This window comes from Psammomys obesus, unplaced genomic scaffold, assembly GCF_907164565.1.
Source record: "Psammomys obesus unplaced genomic scaffold, mPsaObe1.curated_primary_1811, whole genome shotgun sequence".
Taxonomy (NCBI): Eukaryota; Metazoa; Chordata; class Mammalia; order Rodentia; family Muridae; genus Psammomys; species Psammomys obesus.
The window spans coordinates 4,724,736-4,744,555 of NW_026596069.1; the positions used below are offsets into that span (position 1 = coordinate 4,724,736).

At 37.9% G+C, this 19,820-nt stretch overlaps 1 protein-coding gene across 1 annotated transcript in view; it reads left to right on the top strand.

Annotated features, from left to right (window-relative positions):
- The window catches only part of Slc25a46 (solute carrier family 25 member 46), a 29,455-nt gene that overhangs the window by 6,973 nt on the left and 2,662 nt on the right, over positions 1–19,820 (top strand). Inside the window, exons 5-7 of the mRNA XM_055625561.1 lie at positions 2,550–2,650; positions 6,243–6,299; positions 8,445–8,502. Coding sequence (XP_055481536.1) covers positions 2,550–2,650; positions 6,243–6,299; positions 8,445–8,502 — 216 coding nt within the window. The remainder of the gene's footprint in view (positions 1–2,549; positions 2,651–6,242; positions 6,300–8,444; positions 8,503–19,820) is intronic.

Genomic DNA, 19,820 nt, shown 5'->3' on the forward strand with positions numbered 1-19,820 from the left:
TGTGTACAGTTTATGTAGCTCAGTATGAGAACTATAAGGTATTGATTAGTGTGTAGATGAGAGGTATAACACTAACTGATATACTCACCAGTTCTCTCACTGCTGTAACAAAATACCTGACAAAACATCTAAGGAAGGAAGGGTTTATTTTGACTCAAAATTTGAAACGATATCTATCATGACAGTGAAGACATAGAGGCCTGAGCTCCAGGTAGCTGATCACATTGAGTCCATAGTCAGGAAGCAGAGAAACATGAATGCTGGTACTTGGATTTTAGCCCATTCTATTACTCTTGATGCTAAAGAAATGATGCTGTAAATCTTGAGGGTGGGTCTTCCCCCTCAGTTAAACATTTCTAATCTGTTTACAGTGAAGATTGATTTTCACACAGACATTGAAAACAGGGTATGATGTGGGAAAATGGCTGATAAAGAGATACTGACTTGCATACTTATATATTGACTTGTTAGAAAGTCTGCTTCTTAATACTGAGGTAATGGTTTTATATGCTGATGTGCGAAGGTAAAAGGAAAAGAGAGGTTTTAATTTTGGGAACTAGATATAATGTAGTATAATAGTACCTGTTGCTACCAGAGGTTGATGGTAAGAGAAGGTGAAAAGAGAAATAAGCAGCAGCATAAAGGGCCTTCTATGGTCTGCACATTTTATCCTAAAAACTACAGAAGAACCATTAATGTTTTATAGCAGTGGTTCTGACCCCTTGGGGCAGTGTCAAATGACTCTTTTTATAGGGGTTGTATGTCATATATTCTGCATATCAGATATTTACATTGTAATTCATAACTGTGAAAATTACAGTTACGAAGTAGCATTGAAAATAATTTTATGGTTGGGGTCACCACAACATGAGGAACTATATTAAAGGAATCCAACATTAGGAAGGTTGAGATTCACTGTTTTAGAGTGACAAGAAAATTGTGAACAAATGGATTGTTTGTATCAAAATTGGAATATTTGACTTCTAAGAACTTTCCACATAAATGTCTGTGTACATGTGTAAAAATGTATATGCAAGGGTATCATATTGTGATATTGCACATAATAATGAGCCAAGATAGTTGGGCGGTGGTGGCACAACCCTTTTTTAATCCCATCACTCGGGAGGCAGAGACAGGGGCAAATGGATCTTTGAGTTTGTTTCCAGCCTGGTCTACAGAGCTATTTCCAGGACAGCCAGGGCTACACAGAGAAACCTTGTCTTGAAAAACCAGAGGGGGGAGCATGTAAATCAGTGAACTAAGAAATTACCATATCTAGTAAGAGAATTCTAGTAAAGTAACAGTGATACATTTTTGTGGCAAAATGCCAGGAGCCCTTAACAAATAAAATGGTATCTTTGGGTAGTTTTTTTTTTTTAATGGTTCAAGGTACATCTGTTAAAAGTGGAAAAACAGGGCTGGAGAGATGACTCAGAGATTAAGAGCACTGGCTGTTCTTCCAAAGGTCCTGAGTTCAGTTCCCAGCAATCACATGGTAGCTCACAACCATCTATAGTGAAATCTGGTGCCCTTTTCTGGCCTGCAGGCAGAATACTGTATAAATAATAAAGCTTTAAAAAATGAACAAACAAAAAATGGTACATCTTTCCATGCACACTGATATTCTGTTATATGCTAAGCTGTCTCTGGAGAATGGAAGATGAAAGCTCATGCTGGAGACTAGGATGAAAAAGAAACACATTTATAGTATATAAAATATAGATACATAGAGTATCTCCTGATACTATATTGCATCTAATTTTACACTGTTGATATTTTATTTCTCATTCACTAGTAACATAGATTAATAACGATAGTAACAATACCAGCGTTGTTATTGAAGTGGAAACTGCGCTCTTATAGTGTTTGATGTATATAAGGAATAACATGGATGGAAAAGAGAACATAGATTTTTAAGAGGCTGAGAATTTTAGAACTTTGGTTGATTAGCTAGGAAGCATGGAAAATATATGATTTGGACAGAAGTATGTAGGAGCTACTGAGGGAAACAGGAACTACAGCAGATAAGGAAAAAATGGTGCTAATGGGTATGGCTGAGTGAAGGTGGGGAAATATGAAAGTTAAGATAAATCTAGGTCATAGAAGCATCTAGACTAGTAGGGAGTTGACTGTAGAGTGCATGAAGTTTTTAAATATGCTAACCAATCATTTTGGAGTACTTAATTAAATGGCGTATTTGTCTTGGTCTAAATTAGGCTGTCATGAAACATCAACAGTTGAGGCTATTGTCATGATACATGCCTTGGGATCCTGGGACTTCAAAGGTTGAGGAAGGAGGATCAAGAGTTGAAGGTGAACCTCAGCTACACAGGACTTTGAGGCCCTCCTGGGTTATGTGAGAGTGTGTCTCAAAAGAAAAAGAACAAAGTGGTAGAAATCCAATTAGTTACAGTTCTGTACGATTTATATTAGAATAACACCTTGTTAGGAAACATCAGCAAACCTTTAATGTTAAGTTCCGTTAAGAATTTCTGTGTTCTATATTAGGCACTAACAGAACTTTTTTATTGTTTTTGTTTTGATTTTAGGGACCACGGGCCCTCTGGAAAGGAATGGGAAGCACATTTATTGTCCAAGGAGTTACACTTGGAGCAGAAGGCATAATTAGTGAATTTACACCTTTACCGAGGTACATGTGTAGCCCTTTTTCTATATTAGTTTTATATTAGATTTTTATCAAACATGGAAGCAAATATCTTGAATCTGAAAGCTTGTGTGAAATAGCTCAGAGAAGGGAGGACAGTACAACTACTGTATTAATTACACCTTGCTGAGCAAGTGTGTGCTTGAGTGAAATGTGCCTTCTATTCTTCCTGCTGTGTACCAGCCACTGCCAGCTAAGTAACAAAAAGAAGTGTGAACAACTCCTCTTCTGTAAGTAGTTCATTTGCTTATAGTACATTGTGTGATTAAATAAACCCCTTTCACATTCCCAGAGATACTTACCTGGAGTTAGTGGCAAGAATTTCAAAAAATAACTGACAATTGAGATAGAGTCTGAATTATGAGTAAGAATTGACTGGGCAGGAAAGTAGCTTCTTCCAAGGAAATGTGGCAGCATACCCGGTCTCACGGAGCTTTGACAGCATTAGACAGAAAGAAGCAGGTTGTGCTTGCAAGTGAGAAGAAGCGAAGATGCTAAAGTATGAGCATTGTCTTTTTCAAACCTTTTTTATGTATTCTTTGATTTAGTTGTGTGTGTGTGCGTGTGTGTGTGTTTTTGTAGGTCATATCCAACTCAAATCCTCTTTCTCCCTCCCTGATTGTGTCTTTGTAATGACTTATTTCCTGTGGGAATCAAACATTTTATCTATGTCTTGATGTGTTTTGATCAAGGGTATTCCTAAGAGGTAGTGTAAAAGTATTAGTTTCGACTGGCTTGTGGAGAGCTAAAATATTAATCTTAACCACATTAGGGCCATTAGAACAAAGCGCTGAGTTAGGAAGGCATGCTAGGTATTATTGTCGTTAGACTGGAAATAGTAAAATAGTATCAAGAAGTGAATTGTGAGCAGTGGCTGAGGTTTTTTTTTTTTTTTAAAAGGAAATGCTAACCAAGGTGGAGAATTCATTAAGAATAAGTTAGAAAAGGAGATAAGGAATTTAAGTTTCAATAAATAGAGTTTGAGATTTTTGCCAGACCTATTTGGTTTATATTAGTTATTTTATAGTGCTGTGAAGAGACAACATGACCAAGGCAACTTATAAAAGAGAGCATTTAATTCGGGGCTCATGGCTCTAGAAGGTCGTAGAGTCTGTGACCATCATGGCAAGAGCACTGCTGGAGTAAGGCAGGCATGGCGCTGCAGTAGTCGCTGAGAGATTTACATCTGATCCAAAAGTATGCAGCAGGGAGAGTGAGAGGGAGAGCGCTAACACCAGTAGCACCTCCTTGAAAAAGGCTGCATACCTTCTAATCCTCAGATATTTCAGCCTGTGGGTCCTATTCTCATTCAAACCAGCACAGGGAGACATGACTGAAAGATGGTTGGAACTGTGGATTATGATGCTGCAGAAATTATTGAAGCATAGATGTAGCTTTGAGTATTGTGATGTAAAGTAGCATTCAGAGTATGAGATTCAATGACATTCAACTAATGAAGAATTGTAGATCACAAGTTATGAAAAGTGACAAGAGTAAATTCCTGGACAACTTGTATATCTGTATATATCTGTACCATGTGTTGGCATGGTGAGAGCAGTAGTTGAAGGGTATAGTTAGTGATACCCTCAAAACAAAACGAGTGGTAAGATCCATGACATAGTTTCTAGAAGCCAAAGGTTGTGAACTGTAATTCTATATACACTGGGAGAGAGAGGTAATACTTGTAGGGAAATGACTGAGTTGCTTTTCTGTGGGTCATATTCAGTCATTGCTTGTAGGAAAGACAGCACTGGACTTGTAGAAAGCCCTAAGAAGACTGGTACTGTGAATGTCCTACAATTATGGCAGTTTGGCGACAAGGCCCTCTTGCAAGATATGAAAGGGACGCTAATTGTAGTGAACAGTTTTAATTTGTTGGCAACTCGTTGGCGTGACCAATTTTCTGTAGTATATTTTTTCTGCATGAACTCTTAGGTAGTGTTAAAGGCTTTGGATAGTTCTGGTTTATTTAAAGTTAGCTTTCGTTTAGTTATCTCAAGTTAGGATATGTAATTGTGCATTGTTAAGAAAGAGTTAGTTGAAGGTATAACCACTGGTATTGCACATCTATTCAATGTTGGGATGTAGTATTTGTAAGGGAAAGAAAGAAAGAAAGGCAAAAAGCTAAGAGCAAGCTTTTCCATATGTTGTCTTCAGAGGACCATGTAATCTCAGAATTCCTTTAATACACGTTTGCATGTGGCCAGCTAAAGTTTCTTGACTCATACTTTAGAAATTGAGCTTTGGGTAGAGTGCAGGGAATCTTATGAAATAAGGGGGAGATAGAAAGACCTGGAGGGGACAAGAGCTTCACAAGGAGAGCAACAGAACCAAAAAATCTAGGCACAGGTTTTTTTTCTGAGACTGATACTCCAACTAAGGACCATGCAGGAAGATAACCTAGAACCCCTGCACAGAAGTAGCCCATGGCAGTTCAGTATCCAAGGGTTCCATAGTAATGGGGACAGGGACTGTCTCTGACAGGAACTGATTGGCCTGCTCTTTGATCACTTCCTTCTGAGGGGGGAGCAGCCTTACCAGGCCACAGAAGAAGACAGTGCAGCCAGTTCTGATGAGCCCTGATAGCCCAGATGGAAGAGGAGGAGGACCTCCCTTATCAGTGGACTAGGGAAGAGGCATGGGAAGAGGAGAGTGGGGGAGTTTGAGATTGGGAGGGGATGAAGGGAAGGTGCTACAGCTAGGATACAAAGTGAATAAACTGTAATTAATAAAAAAAGAAAAATCGAGCTTCTATGTTTGGCTAACTTTAATCTTTGTTATTGCTTTTTATGTCATAGAGTATGTTTGAAAGTACAGATGTGCCAGATATTTTGTTTTTGAGGCTTCCCCCCAAACACAGAGGTCTATAAAAAGTTTAGCAAAGTGCAGAATATTCAGTTTAGTACCATGGTAAAAATTCAGTACCTGTAATGATGATATTTGTTTTGGTTTGTGGTTACAGTTAAGTTTTAGGACTGTAGACAAATAACATTGTAAATGTGGAAAGTTGGCTGAGGAGAAAGATGAAGAGAAGAAGGTGGAATAGACAGACTAGTTCCAAAGGCCCAGAGCCACGTGATCAATTATCAGAGCAATAGCCCTACTTCTTATTGAGAACGCAGGGATATATATGTGAAACACAGCTGATCCTAAGCATGTCTGGCAAAAGTACACTACCTTGTGCTTAATTAGTAAGCGGAGATAGACATGCTGGCGCTCAGCTGACTCTCTCTTTTTCATTCAGTCTAGGATCCTAGCCCATGAATCTACCCAATCTTGAAACTTCCTTACACACATGCCTGGAGGTTTGTCTCCTAAGTCTTCTCATCTGTCACATTGACACAGTAGTAGCCATCATACAGTCAGTTACAGCTTTTCCCTGCAGCCCTCTCTGCTAGCAGACACATGATCACTTTGTTTCTGTCTTTGAACCACCACAGTTGTCAGAACTATGTCCAGAAAGGAAAATCCACCTACAGATTAAAACAAAAATAAAAATTTATTACTGTTTAAGAAATTAGTTCAAAATATTTTAAACATAATTTTTGTTTAATTTACATTCATTTTTATGTTTTAGGGAGGTGTCACACAAATGGAATCCTAAACAAATTGGTGAACACCTTCTACTAAAATGGTAAGTTCTAAAAATGACATTGTTACTAGAAAGTTCTATTAGCTTTTTTTTTTTTTTTTTTTTTTAGGCTACTTATTTTTATTTGATGTACATTGGCATTTTGCCTGCATGCATGTCTCTATGAGGGTGTCAAATCCCTGGAACTGGAGTCTTAGACAGTTGTGAGCTACCGTGTAGGTGCTGGGAATTGAACCTAGTGCAGCCAGTGATTTTAACTCCAGCCCTCCTGTTAGCTTTTTAGTGTTAGATTTGAAAAACATAAACTTACACATAATATAGTGAAGGAAGTTAGTGTAATAAGACTAGATCTTTGAGGAACAAGTAACATAAGGTGTAGGGATAAGATCCTGAAATACACATGGTGTTTGAAGTAATTCTTAGGCGTTTGAAAGGTACAGGTTGTGGTTCAACTTTTTTCTTTTGTTCTTTTTTTAGTTTTGTTTTTTTTTTTTTGTTCTTTTTTAGTGGGGTGAATACATGGAGGCCAGAGTCTCCTTAGGAGCCATCAGCCTTGTTTTTTGTTTGAAGGTGGTTCTGTTTTTGTGATTAGAACATAGTTATATCATTTCCCTCTTCTCTTTTCTCTAACATTTCCCATGAGACCCCGTCTTGCTCTCATTCAAATTCATTGCCTTTTAAAAATTGTTGTTACTTAGTGTATGTGTATATTTCTAAACACACAAATACAACCTTCTCAGGCCATATAATCTTACTTACATGTTTATAGAAATGATCATTTGGTATCACATAATCAACTGGAATGCTGTCTGGAGTCACTGATCAGGCTGTGCAGCCAGCAAGCCGCAGAAATTTGTTTCTATTTGCCTAGCTTTGATACGCATGCTACAATGCCCAGCTTTAGATACGGATGCTGGGGTCTTCATGTTTACATGGCAAGCCCTTCACCATCTGTGATCTCCTCAGTCTCTTAACCCAGATTAAAAAAAAATTACAACTGTGGGTTGAATATCCCTAAGCCAAACATCTGAAATCCAAAATACATCAAAATCTTAAGAATTTGAACATCAACATGACATGCCACATGTCTTAAATTTCTTGAACGTGATTTTTTCTTGTAAGGGGTGAGGTGTATACTATGTGAATACTATGTGAAATACAATTAGGCTTTGTGTGCAAAGTGAGTATAACACATAAATTAATTTTGTATCTAGACTTGGGTCTCACTTCCAAGATATCTAGTTATTTATATGCAAATATCCCCTAATCTGAAACATATCTGATCCTAAGCATTTCTCAAAAGAAATACTAAACCTGTGTCTTATTAGTAATTAGAGATACAAATGTATGTGTTTGGTAAAGAGCAAGCTCAAAACGACAGTCACATAACAGTGTAATCTAAAGGCATCTACTAACTTTTTTACAGATTAGAAGCTTATTCTTATTTATTTATTTGAAGATTGTGACTTGGAAATCCTCTAGCTTGCTGGCTCGCTCTGTGGGACAGTCCAGCACATAATTACTTACTGATGTTCCGTTAACCTTGGAGGCCAGTACCTACCAACACCTGGCCCCTAAGGGTGCTGGTCAGGTTAGTTCCACCTGTGAAATGATTTCAAGTAACTACTTTGCAGGCTTGAAAAGTTATAATTTAACCATATTGATGAGGAAACAACTTTGGAAAGCTGTACAATATTATTATTATTTTGTTAAAATGGAACATTGCTTACAGTCTGGCTTAGTTCTGCTGATGAGAAATGTAGAGGTGGAAAATGATAATAGGACAATAGCATAAAGCATTTTTGCTTGGATATCACTAAAACACCAAATTGGAGAACAGCTGTTTATCCAAAAGGTTCAGAAACGTATTTCAGGCAGTACTAGTTATGTGCAGGTAGATGGCCAGCCACACAGTTAATCATAAATGACATACATTCTGCTAACACTACAATCTAGGCTTTTTTGTTTTGGCAGACTGTCTTTGTATTATTATTACTATTTATTTCTGTCTCTGTTCAATAAAGTACTCTGTGTTTCAATGTTCTGAATTAATATTAGTAATTCTAAAGTATAGTTGAAAATTTAAAAAGATAATTCTGTGTTTGAATGTACATTAGATGAATACATTAAGACATCTTAAATTTCATTATAATCATTTTATTTTGTTGTTTGGTTTAATTTCTGCAGCCTAACATATATGGTGGCCATGCCTTTTTATTCAGCAAGTCTGATTGAAACAGTACAGGTGAGCTGTTCTTTCATTGTAAATGTATTGTTAAATACTTTTAGAATATTCAATATACTGTGTATGTCTGATTTTAAGTGTTTACTTCATAGTTACATTTATTTATTACACATTATCTCTGGTCTAATATTTCCATTGAAAATTTAACTCACACTTATGGTTTAATTATTATTCTTTTTCCATATACAACTCCACTCTTTATTCAGGTTTCTGAGAACCCAAACTGTGACTTGTTTTGAACATATAACCCCAAGAACAATTTAAAATACTTAATGGCTTATCATAGTGAGTACACCAATAATTGTCTGAGCATAAGAAATAATCATCCTAACAGTGAGTAGATCGTACCTGTAGTTAATAAACAGCATTCTTCTTAAGCATCCCCCTGAAGGAACATTCAGTGTTGGCTGAATACAAAGAATAAATTCAAAGCTTAGGGAGTTTCCCCGTTAGCATTTAAATTCTGCCTGGTTGTTTTACTGTTTCTAACCACATGGTGGCGCTTCAAGCACATTGAATTAAATTTTCTAACCTCAACATCTTTTACAAGACCTTAAGTTGAAAGTGCTTATACGGTTTGTCTTTTGTTTTCAGCATTCGATCTTCAAGAATACGTTTCCCATCTGTGTTAGTGCCTGCTCTGTAAATTGCTTGCTGGGCCAGCCTTGCCTTTCTAGTTTTTATTTTTTATTTTTTTATGTTGTTGTCTCCTAATTTTCTGTCCCCAGTACATCATTAATCTCTGATTTTGCTATTGCTGTTAGAACTAACTTTGGTTAACTGAAATTAACATCTTACGATCCAAACATATTTGCCTGTCCTTCTGCACTTGGCTGGCATTATGTAGTTCACAGAAGTCTATGAAGTAGTCTCATTGTAAAGATAAGGGGAAAAAAAAAAAAAAACTATCTGAAAGATAAGAATTTAAGACAAAATATATAAGCAACATGTTGTATCAGAAAAGAGGTTTTAGCTTTGGACAAACTTGCCAAAGACACATTTGTCTGCTTAAATTAGAGCTGTGACTTTAGACACTTTGAAACAAATCATCTTTAAATTGTAATTTTATCTTCTATGTAATGGAAATAGCATTTTAATAACTGATTTCTGTATTTATGTAAGTATTCTGATTACAGTACTAGATTGTCTCTATGTCCTTTTTTCTTGTCTATGTTTTAACACAGTACTTGCAGTTTGTCCTCTGGGTCTCATGTGTCAGTGCCCTGCTCTCCTTTTCACTTTCTTTGTTTTTATTGAAAAGCTTCTCTTTCTTTTCTCAGGTTTCTGCCCTGAGAAACATCTTTCTCTCAGTAGCCTCCTTTTCTTTCCATCACTTCTTGTTTTGTACCTGACTCAGCCCTGGGCCCTCCCTGGTTTTCATCTGTACTCAGGTCTTAGGAAAGCTCTTTACTCCTATGGATCTTGTCTGTTCTAGTCTTCTTCTCAGACTCAGCTTCTTCCAACAGTCTCATCCCCCTCTCTTTTCATCAGTACTAACTCTCATCTCTCTCTTTTCATCCGTACTAACTTGCTATCTTCATCTCGATTCAAAATCTAGTTTTTAGGTATGTTTTACTTCTTGGCCTTGATTCTGCATAACTAATAGCCTATTATGCCTTTGGAACATCAACAGGCACCTGATTGTCCCTTCTCCCAGCCAGGAGACCCAACTCTTCCCTCTTGGTTTGAGCATTACAGTGTCATCTGTGGTTCTGTGTTCTTGTAGGGAGCCCCTGACCTCTTAGAGGTCATTTTTTTCTTGAAGATATGTAGATCACCAGAAGAACCACTGTTTGAAACCCTTGGTAGAAACTACTTACCTGTGATTAATCCTTTTTCCAGTATCTGTGAGTTCAGTCTATGTGTACTTGCAAGGTTAGTGTTTTGAAGTTATAGTAGTTCTGTCCCTTCCTGATATAAGGATCTATATTGATTCCCTATAATTAATTTTAGACTTGTCAGTATAGTATTACATCAAAGTTTTTATTGACGTTGCTTTTTCATCTTATCTTTTTTATTATAATTTTTAAATTTTTTTAATATTAATTATAGTTTATTTACTTTGTGTCCCAGCTGTAGCCCTCTCCCTCATTCCCTCCCAATCTCATCCTCCCTCCCTCATCTCCTCCTTGTCCCTCTCTAAGTCTACTTATAGGGGAGGTCCTCCTCCCCTTCCATCTGACCCTAGCTTATCAGGTCTCACCAGGACTGGCTGCAGTGTCCTCCTCTGTGGCCTAGCTAGGCTGGAGCTGGGGAGGTCAAGGAACTAGCCATAGAGTTCATGCCAGAGACAGTCCCTGTTCCCCTTACTAGGGAACTCCACTTGGATACTGAGCTGCCATGGGCTACATCCAAGCAGGGGTTCTAGGTTATAACCCCTGGTTGGAGAATCAGTCTCAGACAAGCCCCTGTGCCCAGATATATTTGGTCCTTGTGGAGCTCCTGTTCTCTCCATCATCTTATCTTCTTTAAATTTATTTTTCTTTAATTTAATTTTATCTATATATTTATTATAATTTATTCACTTTGTATCCCTGCTGCAACCCCCTCCCTTGTCGCCTCCCAGCCCCACGTACCGTCCCACTTCTCCCCCTATTCCTTTTCCCTAGTCCCCTGATAGGGGAGGAGTTCCTCTTCTATCTGACACTAGCTTATCAGGTCTCACCCAGGCTGGCGGAATCATCATCTTATGAGTCCTGGCAAGGCTGTATCCCCAAGGGGTAGGTGATCAAAGAGCTAGCCACTGAGTTCATGTCAGAGACAGCCACTGTACCCCTTACTAGGGAACCCACTTGGAAACTGAGCAGCCAATGGGTTTCCTTTGAACAGGGGTTCTAGGTCCTTTCCATGCATGGTCCTTAGTTGGAGTAAATTTATTTTTCTTAATTCACAAAATGTTTACTCAGAAACAACGTGTATCAGAGAGAGTCATAGACTCATGTAATACAGTAGCAAAAATACAAAAATTCTCTCATTCTGTAGCTCTTAAAAGCTTGTGGAAAGGATAAACATAAATAAGACATATTTAAAGTCTGTAAGAAGTGGTGTGTTAAAGAGAGCAAAGCAAGGATGGTATGTCATGGGTAGAGAGGGGCATTTAATATTTTTGAAAGACAATCAGGTGAAGCCTCACTGAGAAGGTGATACATGAGCAAAGGTCTAAGCCCGAGAAAGACGTGATTTTGAAGAATATTCTGAGCAGAGGAAAAACAAATACAAAGACTGTTAAGTGGGATTGTATCACCTTGTTTTGATGAGTTGAAAGGACTGCTTTGACTAAGGTAGGGGTAAAATAGGTACAGTAGTAAGAAGGGCCAATTACGATACATTATAGTGTATTGTAAGAATTTAGCTTTTACGTTATAGCAGTGGTTTTCAACCTTCTTAATGCTTTAATATAGTTCCTCATGTGGTAATCCCCAACCATAATATTATTTTGCTGCGAATTCATAACTGCAATTTTACTCCTGTTATAAGTGATACTGTTAAGTATTTGATATGCAGAATATCTGTTATGTGGCCATTCAACTTAGCAAAGCAGTACCTTTTCATTTATCTTGCTAGAACCTTTGACCAACAGCTCCCTGATCCTTTTTTGAGATAAGTCTTTGTGTATTCCAGGTTGTCCTCAAACTTGCTAGAGTCGGAGATAACTTTGATTTCTGAACCTCCCATTTCCATCTCCCAAGTACAGAGATTACAGGGATAGGCTACCACATCTGGGTTTACTCTGGCAAGGAGGGGCATAGAGACTGGTCAGAGACTGGTCAGTTTCAGGGACTTCCTGAACATAGTTTGAATATCTTCCTGTTTTAGGCAGGGTGGAATGCTTATAACAGCAGGTAGCTGTTATAGAACAACTGTATAAGTGATAGTTTATACTGTCTTCCATTTTTATAGAATGCTGAACTGATACTTAGGAGAAGTTATTTATAGTAACAATTGTTACACAGTCAGTAAGGTGAGAGAACTTGATTTAAATTGACACTTTAGGGATCTTTAAACACTTTGTACTATCTCCTTACACATTGTTGCTTGTGGGCGTTCTAAGGAATTTATTTAAAACAGATCAGTCAGGCTCTCTGCTTCTTCCACCTTATCTCACTTCTGCACCAAGAATGGCTCTCCACTTCATTCCTGTCTTTTTTTTTTTCTTTTTCTGTTATTTTTGAGAATATAATATAATCACATTGTTTTTCCTTCCCTTTCTTCCCTCCAAACCCTCCCATATATCCTCTTTGTTCCTTTTCAAAGTCATGGCCTCCTTTATGTGTTGCTACATTCAAATATGTATATGTATAGACAGACATACGCTTCTAAATGTGACCTGCTCAGTCTACATGATATGCATATGTATGTGTTTAGGACTGACCATTTGGTATTGGATAGCCAATTGGTGTGCTTCTCTGTAGAAGACTATTTCTTCCACTCTTAGCATTCCTTAGTTGCCTGTAGTTCCTTGTATAGGGTTGAGGCCTCATGGGCTTTCCCCCATCCACTTTGGCATTTCTATTGGTGTTACTTGTTCAGCTCCTGTTTAGGTAGTCAGGTTGGTGAGACTTTATGGGTGTAGCTTCTGACATTGCTAGGAGACATAGCCTCACAACAAAGTCACTGATCCTATGGCTTTTACAATCTTTCTACCCCATCTTCTGCAGTGTTTACTGAACCTTAGGTATAGGAGGGGTTTGTTAATGTATCCATCCACTGGGATTGGGCTCCGCACTCTACACTTTTATTTGTTGTGGTTTTCTGTAACGGTCTCCATCTAATGCAAAAGGTAGTTCTTTGTGAAGGATTGAGTACTACATTTATCTGAGGGTAAGGACAAATGTTTCAGTTGTTTTTAGAGATCATGCTGGTTTAGTAAAGTGGTGGTTATAGGTTCTGCCCCAAGATCATGACACATATGAGTAGTTGGCTAGATTTCCAGCACCAGGCTTGGTTTTCTTCTTGTTAAGCAGGTTTGAAGTCCAGCTAAAGAGCTGTTGGTTACCACCAAGATATGCATGCCACTACTAAACCCTTAAGGTAATCTTGCCAGGATTATTGTTGTGCTTCATTGGAATTACCCGGGTAGGATTGTTGATTGCTTTCTTCCTTTGGCACTTATATGGCAAAATCAGGTACCATGAAAGCTACTCTTCTGGGAGGAGGTGTTTAGGCCAATTTCAGATCAGGCATCTCTGGGCCCTATTCTTGAAGTGCATGAAGTCTTCAGCAATAGGAAATTATCTTCCACCTTTGGAAGGCAACTAAGGGCAATAGCAATCAGCTGTATGCTTTGAGAGTCTTAGAGAGTCTTAGCCAACAACTCAAAAGAGAACTTCTCATGTCTGGTATTTGGGTTTCTGCTAGGTGATCTTTGGCTCTTGGAGGGAGCATTGCCAGGCAAGATGACAAAGTTTATTTAACTTATATGTATATTTATACATATAATTCTGTGTATTACAGGTTTTTTAAAAAGATAATATGATTCCTAAAACTTTTTTAGACATCCTTATTATTATTTTACCTTTTCCCTTTTTCTGTATGTACTTCTCTCTCCTCTTCCTAAATAGTCCTCCTTTCCTATTTCCATGGTGAGGTCACTTGCATACCTCCTTCTGTATTGACCTCCTTCCCCCTCCTGTAGAGCCCCCTCTTTCCCATTTTCCTGACCAGATCACTTATACTCTGTTTTCCTCTCTGTTCTTCCCCAAACCCTTTGCCCTGGCAGTGGTCCCCTTTTACTTTCCTGGTTTCTGTAGTTACTACTGGATATGTACTCACATCTGAAGATTTGGAACTAGGTGCCTCCACTGTGAGAGAACATGTGATTTTTTTTTTTTGTTTGTTTTGTTTTTTAGGTCTGGGTCCCCTCAGTCAATAAGATCCTTTTTAGTTTTAACCATTTTCCTGCAAAGTTCACAATTTCATTTTTTTTCTCTTTTTAAATTTTATTTTATTTTTATTAATTACAATTTATTAACTTTGTATCCCAGCTGTAGCACCCTCCCTGATCCCCTCCCAATCTCATCCTCCCCCACTCTTCTCCTGCCTTGCCCCTCCCACAGTCCACTGATAGAGGTGGTCCTCCTCCCCTTCCATCTGATCCTAGTCAGGCAGGTCTCATCAGGACTGGCTGCATTGTCTTCCTCTGTGGCCTGGTAAGGCTGCCCCCACCTCAGGGGACGGGTTAAAAAAGAGCTAGCCACTGAGTTCATGTTAGAGACAGCCCCTGTTCCCCTTACTAGGGAAACCACTTGGATACTGAACTGCCATGGGCTACCTCTGTGCAAGGGTTCTAGGATATCTCCATGCATGGTCCTTGGTTGGAGTACAGTCTCAGAAAAAACCCCTGTGCCCAGATTTTTTGGTTCTGTTGCTCTCCTTGTGGAGCTCCTGCCCCTCCAGGTCTTTCTATCTCCCCCTTCTTTCAAGTTTACATTCCCACCAGTAATGTAGGAGGGTTCACCTTTCTCCACATCCTCTCCAGCATGTGTTGCACTTGAGTTTTTGATCTTGGCCATTCTCATGAGTGTAAGATGGAACCTCAAGGTCATTTTGATTTACATTTCCCTGATGGCTAATGAGGTTGAGCATTTCTTTAAGTATTTCTCTGCCATTCGATATTCCTCTGTTGAGAATTCTCTGTTTAGCTTTGTATACCATTTTTAAATTGCATTACTTGATTTGTTGCTGTTTAACTTCTTGAGTTCTTTATTCTGGATATTAGCCCTCTGTCAAATATAGGGTTGGCGAAGATCACTTCCCAGTCTGTAGGCTGTTGTTTTGTTCTGATGACAGTGTCTTTTGCTTTACAGAAGCTTTTCAGTTTCATGAGGTCCTGTATATTGATTATTGATCTTAGAGCCTGTGCTGTTGGTGTTCTGTTCAGGAAGTTGTTTCCTGTGCCAATGAGTTCAAGACTCTTCCCCACTTTTTCTTTTAAATGATTTCATTTTTTTTAACAGCTGAATAGTATTCCATTGTGTCTATAGTATTCATTTGTGTACCATATTTCATTATCTCTTCATCAGTTGTAGGGCATTTAGGTTGTTTCTGTTTCTTAGCTATTGTGAATAGAGCAACAGTGAACATGACTGGCCAGCCATGTGTCTGTGGAGAATGATATTGAATCCTTTGGTTATATATACCAAGGAATGGTACAACTTGGTCATGTGGTAGACTTATTTTTTTTTAATTTTTATTTTTCTCTTCACAATTTATTCATTATATATCCCGATTGAAGTCCATCTCTCAATTCTCCCAGTCCCACTCTCTCTTCCTCTTCCTCTTTCCCTATTCCACTGAAAGGGGGAGTTCTCCACTATTGCCATCGGCTCATAGCTTGTTAAGTATCATCAGGACTACTTGGGTCCTCTTCCTCTGTGGCCTGGCAAGGCTGCATCACCAGGGGCAAGTGATCAGAGAGCAGTAAACTGAGTTCATGATAGAGGCAGCCCCTGCTGCTCCCCTCACTCAGAGATACACATGGAGACTGAGCATCCAATCAGTCACATCTGAGCAGGGTTGGGTTTGGAGAAATGGCCCAGAGGTTAAGAGCATTGGATGTTCCTCTGAAGGACCTGGGTTCAATTCCTAGTATCCACTTGACAGTTCACAACTGTCTGTAACTCTATTTCCAGGAGATCCATAAATCCTAAAACAACAACAAAAGAATGTATGGTAGATTTATTTTTAACTTTTTGAGAATGTTCCACTCTAATTTTCATATTTGCTGTACCAGTTTGCAGTTCCACTAATAGTGAATGAGGGTTTCCTTTTCCACATCCCCTCCAATATTTGTTGTAGGTTGTTTTGTTGTATCTGCCATTCTGACTGGGGTAAGATAAAATCTCAAAGTTATTTTGATTTGCATTTCCCTCATAGCTAGGGACAGTGAGATACGAGCATTTTTGAGACCTGTTCCCTCCCTCCCCTTCTTTCTTTGGAGAACTTTCTGCTCAGGTTCCAGGCCCATTTTTCAAATGGGTCATTTTAAAAAAAAGAAAATTTATTTTTTTTTTGCCAGCTATACATCTTCTGTCAGATATACACCTGGCAAAGATTCTCTTCAATTCTGTGGGCTTTCTCTTTACCTAATTGTTTAGCTGTGCAGAACATTTTTAATTTCATCAAGTCCCACTTGTTAATTGTTGGGCTTAATTCTGGGGCAAATGGAGTCCTATTTAGGAAGTCCTTTGCTACACCTGTATTGTATAGGGTACTGCCTAGAAGAAATTCTAGAAATTTCAGCGTTTCAGGTTTTACATTTAGGTCCTTGATCCATTGGAGTTTTTTTTTTTTTTTTCTTTTTTGTGCAGGGAAATAGATACAGGTCTAATTTAATCCTTCTGTATGTAGACATTGAGTTCTCCCAGCACCATTTGTTGATGATGTTTTCTGTTGTCCAGGTTATGTTTTGGCACCGTTGTCAAATAAAGTACCTGAAGTTGTAGGTCCTCAAGTTTGGATCTTCAATTTTTTCCCTATTTATCTATAAGCCTGTTTTTTTGTCAGTACCGTAGTGTTTCTATTACTGTGGCTCTGTAATGTATCTTAAGATCTGAAATGTTTTGTTTTCTGCTCAGGGTTGTTTTGGCTATATTGGCTCTTTGTGGTTTCATATGAATTTTAGAGTAGCTTCATTTATTTATTTATTTATTTTTGGACTGCTTTCAGTGTGTCCCTGAAGTTTTACTGTGTAGTTTTCATTTAGTTCCTGGAAATTTTTATTTCTTTCTTGATTTCATCCTTGACCCATTTATCATTCAGTAGTGAATTGTTTAATCTCCCTGAATGTGTATTTACCAGAAATTTGTTTGATGTCAATTTTTAAGTTTTATTGCATTGTGGGCAGGGGAGTGATTTCAATCTTTTTGAATTTGTGAAGATTTGTTTTGTGTTCCAGGATGTGGTCTATTTTAGAAAAGCTTCCATGTGCTGATGAGTAGAATGTGTATTGTTTGATGTTTGGGTGGAATATATTGGTTAGACATCACTTAAGTCCATTTGATGTATGATGTCAATTGATTCTGATGTTCCTCTGTTTTTTTATCCAGATGACCTGTCTATTGAAGAAAGTGGGGTATTGAAATCACCTACTATTAATGGCGTGGTGTTAATCTGTTTTTAAATATAGTTGTATATATTTTAATGCAGATGGGTTCCCCACAGTTTGGTGTATATGTGTTTAGGATAGTAATGCATTTTTGGTTAACTGTTTCCTTGTTTAGAATGTACTGTCCTTCTTTATATCTTATGATTAGCTTTAATTTTTGAAGTCTAATTTGTTAGCTATTAGAATAGTGACACTTACTTGTTGCCTGGTCCCATTTTGTCCATCTTTTATTCTAAGGCAGTGGTTATTTTTAAAGCTAAGATAGGATTACTGTAGATAAGATGAATTTTTTTTCTTGGTCTATTCAGGCAGCTTGTGTCTTTTGATAAGCAAATTAAGGCCATGATATTTAACATTAGTATTAACATGGGTGTGCTAATTGTGGTTGCTGTGTTGATTTTTGGTGTTGTTGTGTTCAATATTATGTTATTTGGTGATTATGACTTTGTATTTCTTTCTATAGTCTCTCTGCTATGCTCATTTTTTTTTTTCAGCCCGAAATATAGTATCGCAGCTACTTTTCTATTGCTGTGAGGAGACACTAAGACAAAGGCAACTTATAGAAGAAAGCATTTAACTGGGGGCTTGCTTACAGTTTTAGAGGGAGTCCATGATCAGTGTGGCAATAAGTAGACAGGCATAATTTTTTAAGACTGGGAATGCATTGCTTCTGAGTTTTCTGGCTTTCGAAGTTTCCGTTGAGCTGTTATTCTGATAGATTTTCCTTAATATGTGACTTGCATTTTTTTTTCATTCAGCTTTCGATATACTTTCTTTTTTTATGTATTATCTCTTTTAACTAATTTTCTTTTCACGTCCTGTCTATTTGGTATTCTGTGCACTTGTATCTGTATGTGGGTATTTTTCCTTAGTTTGAGGAAGTTTTCTTCTGTGATTTTTGTTGAAGATCAGATTTATGCCTTTGACTTGGGAGTCCTCTCTCATCTATGCTTATAATTTGTAGATTTGGTTTGTTTCATGGTGTTCCACCTCTCTGGTATGTTCCTTCCCAGTATTTAAAACAAACTCTATACTTTTTGCTTATTTGGTCTGACTTTCCTGTGAGTTTTTTTTAGCTGGGCTGTTGGGTTTTTCAGTTCCATTTTCATTTCAGCTTGAGTCTTCTTCAAAGATTCTATTTTCTTTTTAAATTCTATTCTATTAAGTCCTGGATTGTCTTCATCATTTTTGTCAACTTTGTTTGTGTTTCTTGGGCATCACTAAGGCGCTTACTTTTTAATCTCTTTCTCCTTAATTTTATTGAGCTATTTCTTTGTGTCTTCTTTAAATCTTGAAATCTTTGATGAATTTTGTGATTGTTCTTTTAAATTCTGTATCCTTGGGTTTATCTAGGTAATTTGTATTGACAAACAATTATACAGGACTGGTAGGTTTTAGAGAGAAGATACTGGCTTGATCTTCATATTATGGAAATTTTGCAGTGAGATTTGTTCATGTGGACTTCTTTTCTTAATTCTAAGTTTGATATGGATAGAGTAGGTTTAGGTAAAAGAGAGGATGTGGTGGCAGGTTCAGCCTTGATTTTGGAAATGGTTTGGATAGAATGGAGTCAAGCAGACAAGAAGGGATGGGTCTGGTATACAGGATGTGCTTCCTGGTCTAAGCCTGGAGTGTGGAGGTTGCTCCAGATGGGTGGAAAGGTTGGATATGGCATGGACTGGTTCTGTGGATAGGGAATAGGTAAAAAGGGTTGTGTTGTTGGGTGGGGTGCCAAAGGGACTTTTAGGTGGTTGAAGGTACTTGTCCTGCTCATTGCTGTCTCTTTATGATACTTTCTTTGGGGGGGGGGGGGGACAACCCAAAACTGAAGTTGGCAAATCATGAATGTTTGTTTTCTTTTGTCACTACATTTATCTCAAAGTGATCTAATAATAGTACTTTCTATGGCAATTTAAAAAATGTTACTCTCTCTGCATTTTCTTTCTTTCTGCAAGCATATGTTCTTTCTCTTTCTTTTCCCCTTCCTCTCTGGTCTCCCTTTGCATGGCAACTTCCCTGCCCTTATTCCTTGGGACCAGTAAACCTGCCAAAGAGCTATATTCAGAAAACCTGCTTTTATGATTTAAAAAAAATGTTAAAGTTGATGGGCCTGCAGAGAGAGCTCAGTGGTAAAGAACTGCTCTTCCAGAGGACCAGGATTCAATTTCCTTCCTTCCTTCCTTCCTTCCTTCCTTCCTTCCTTCCTTCCTTC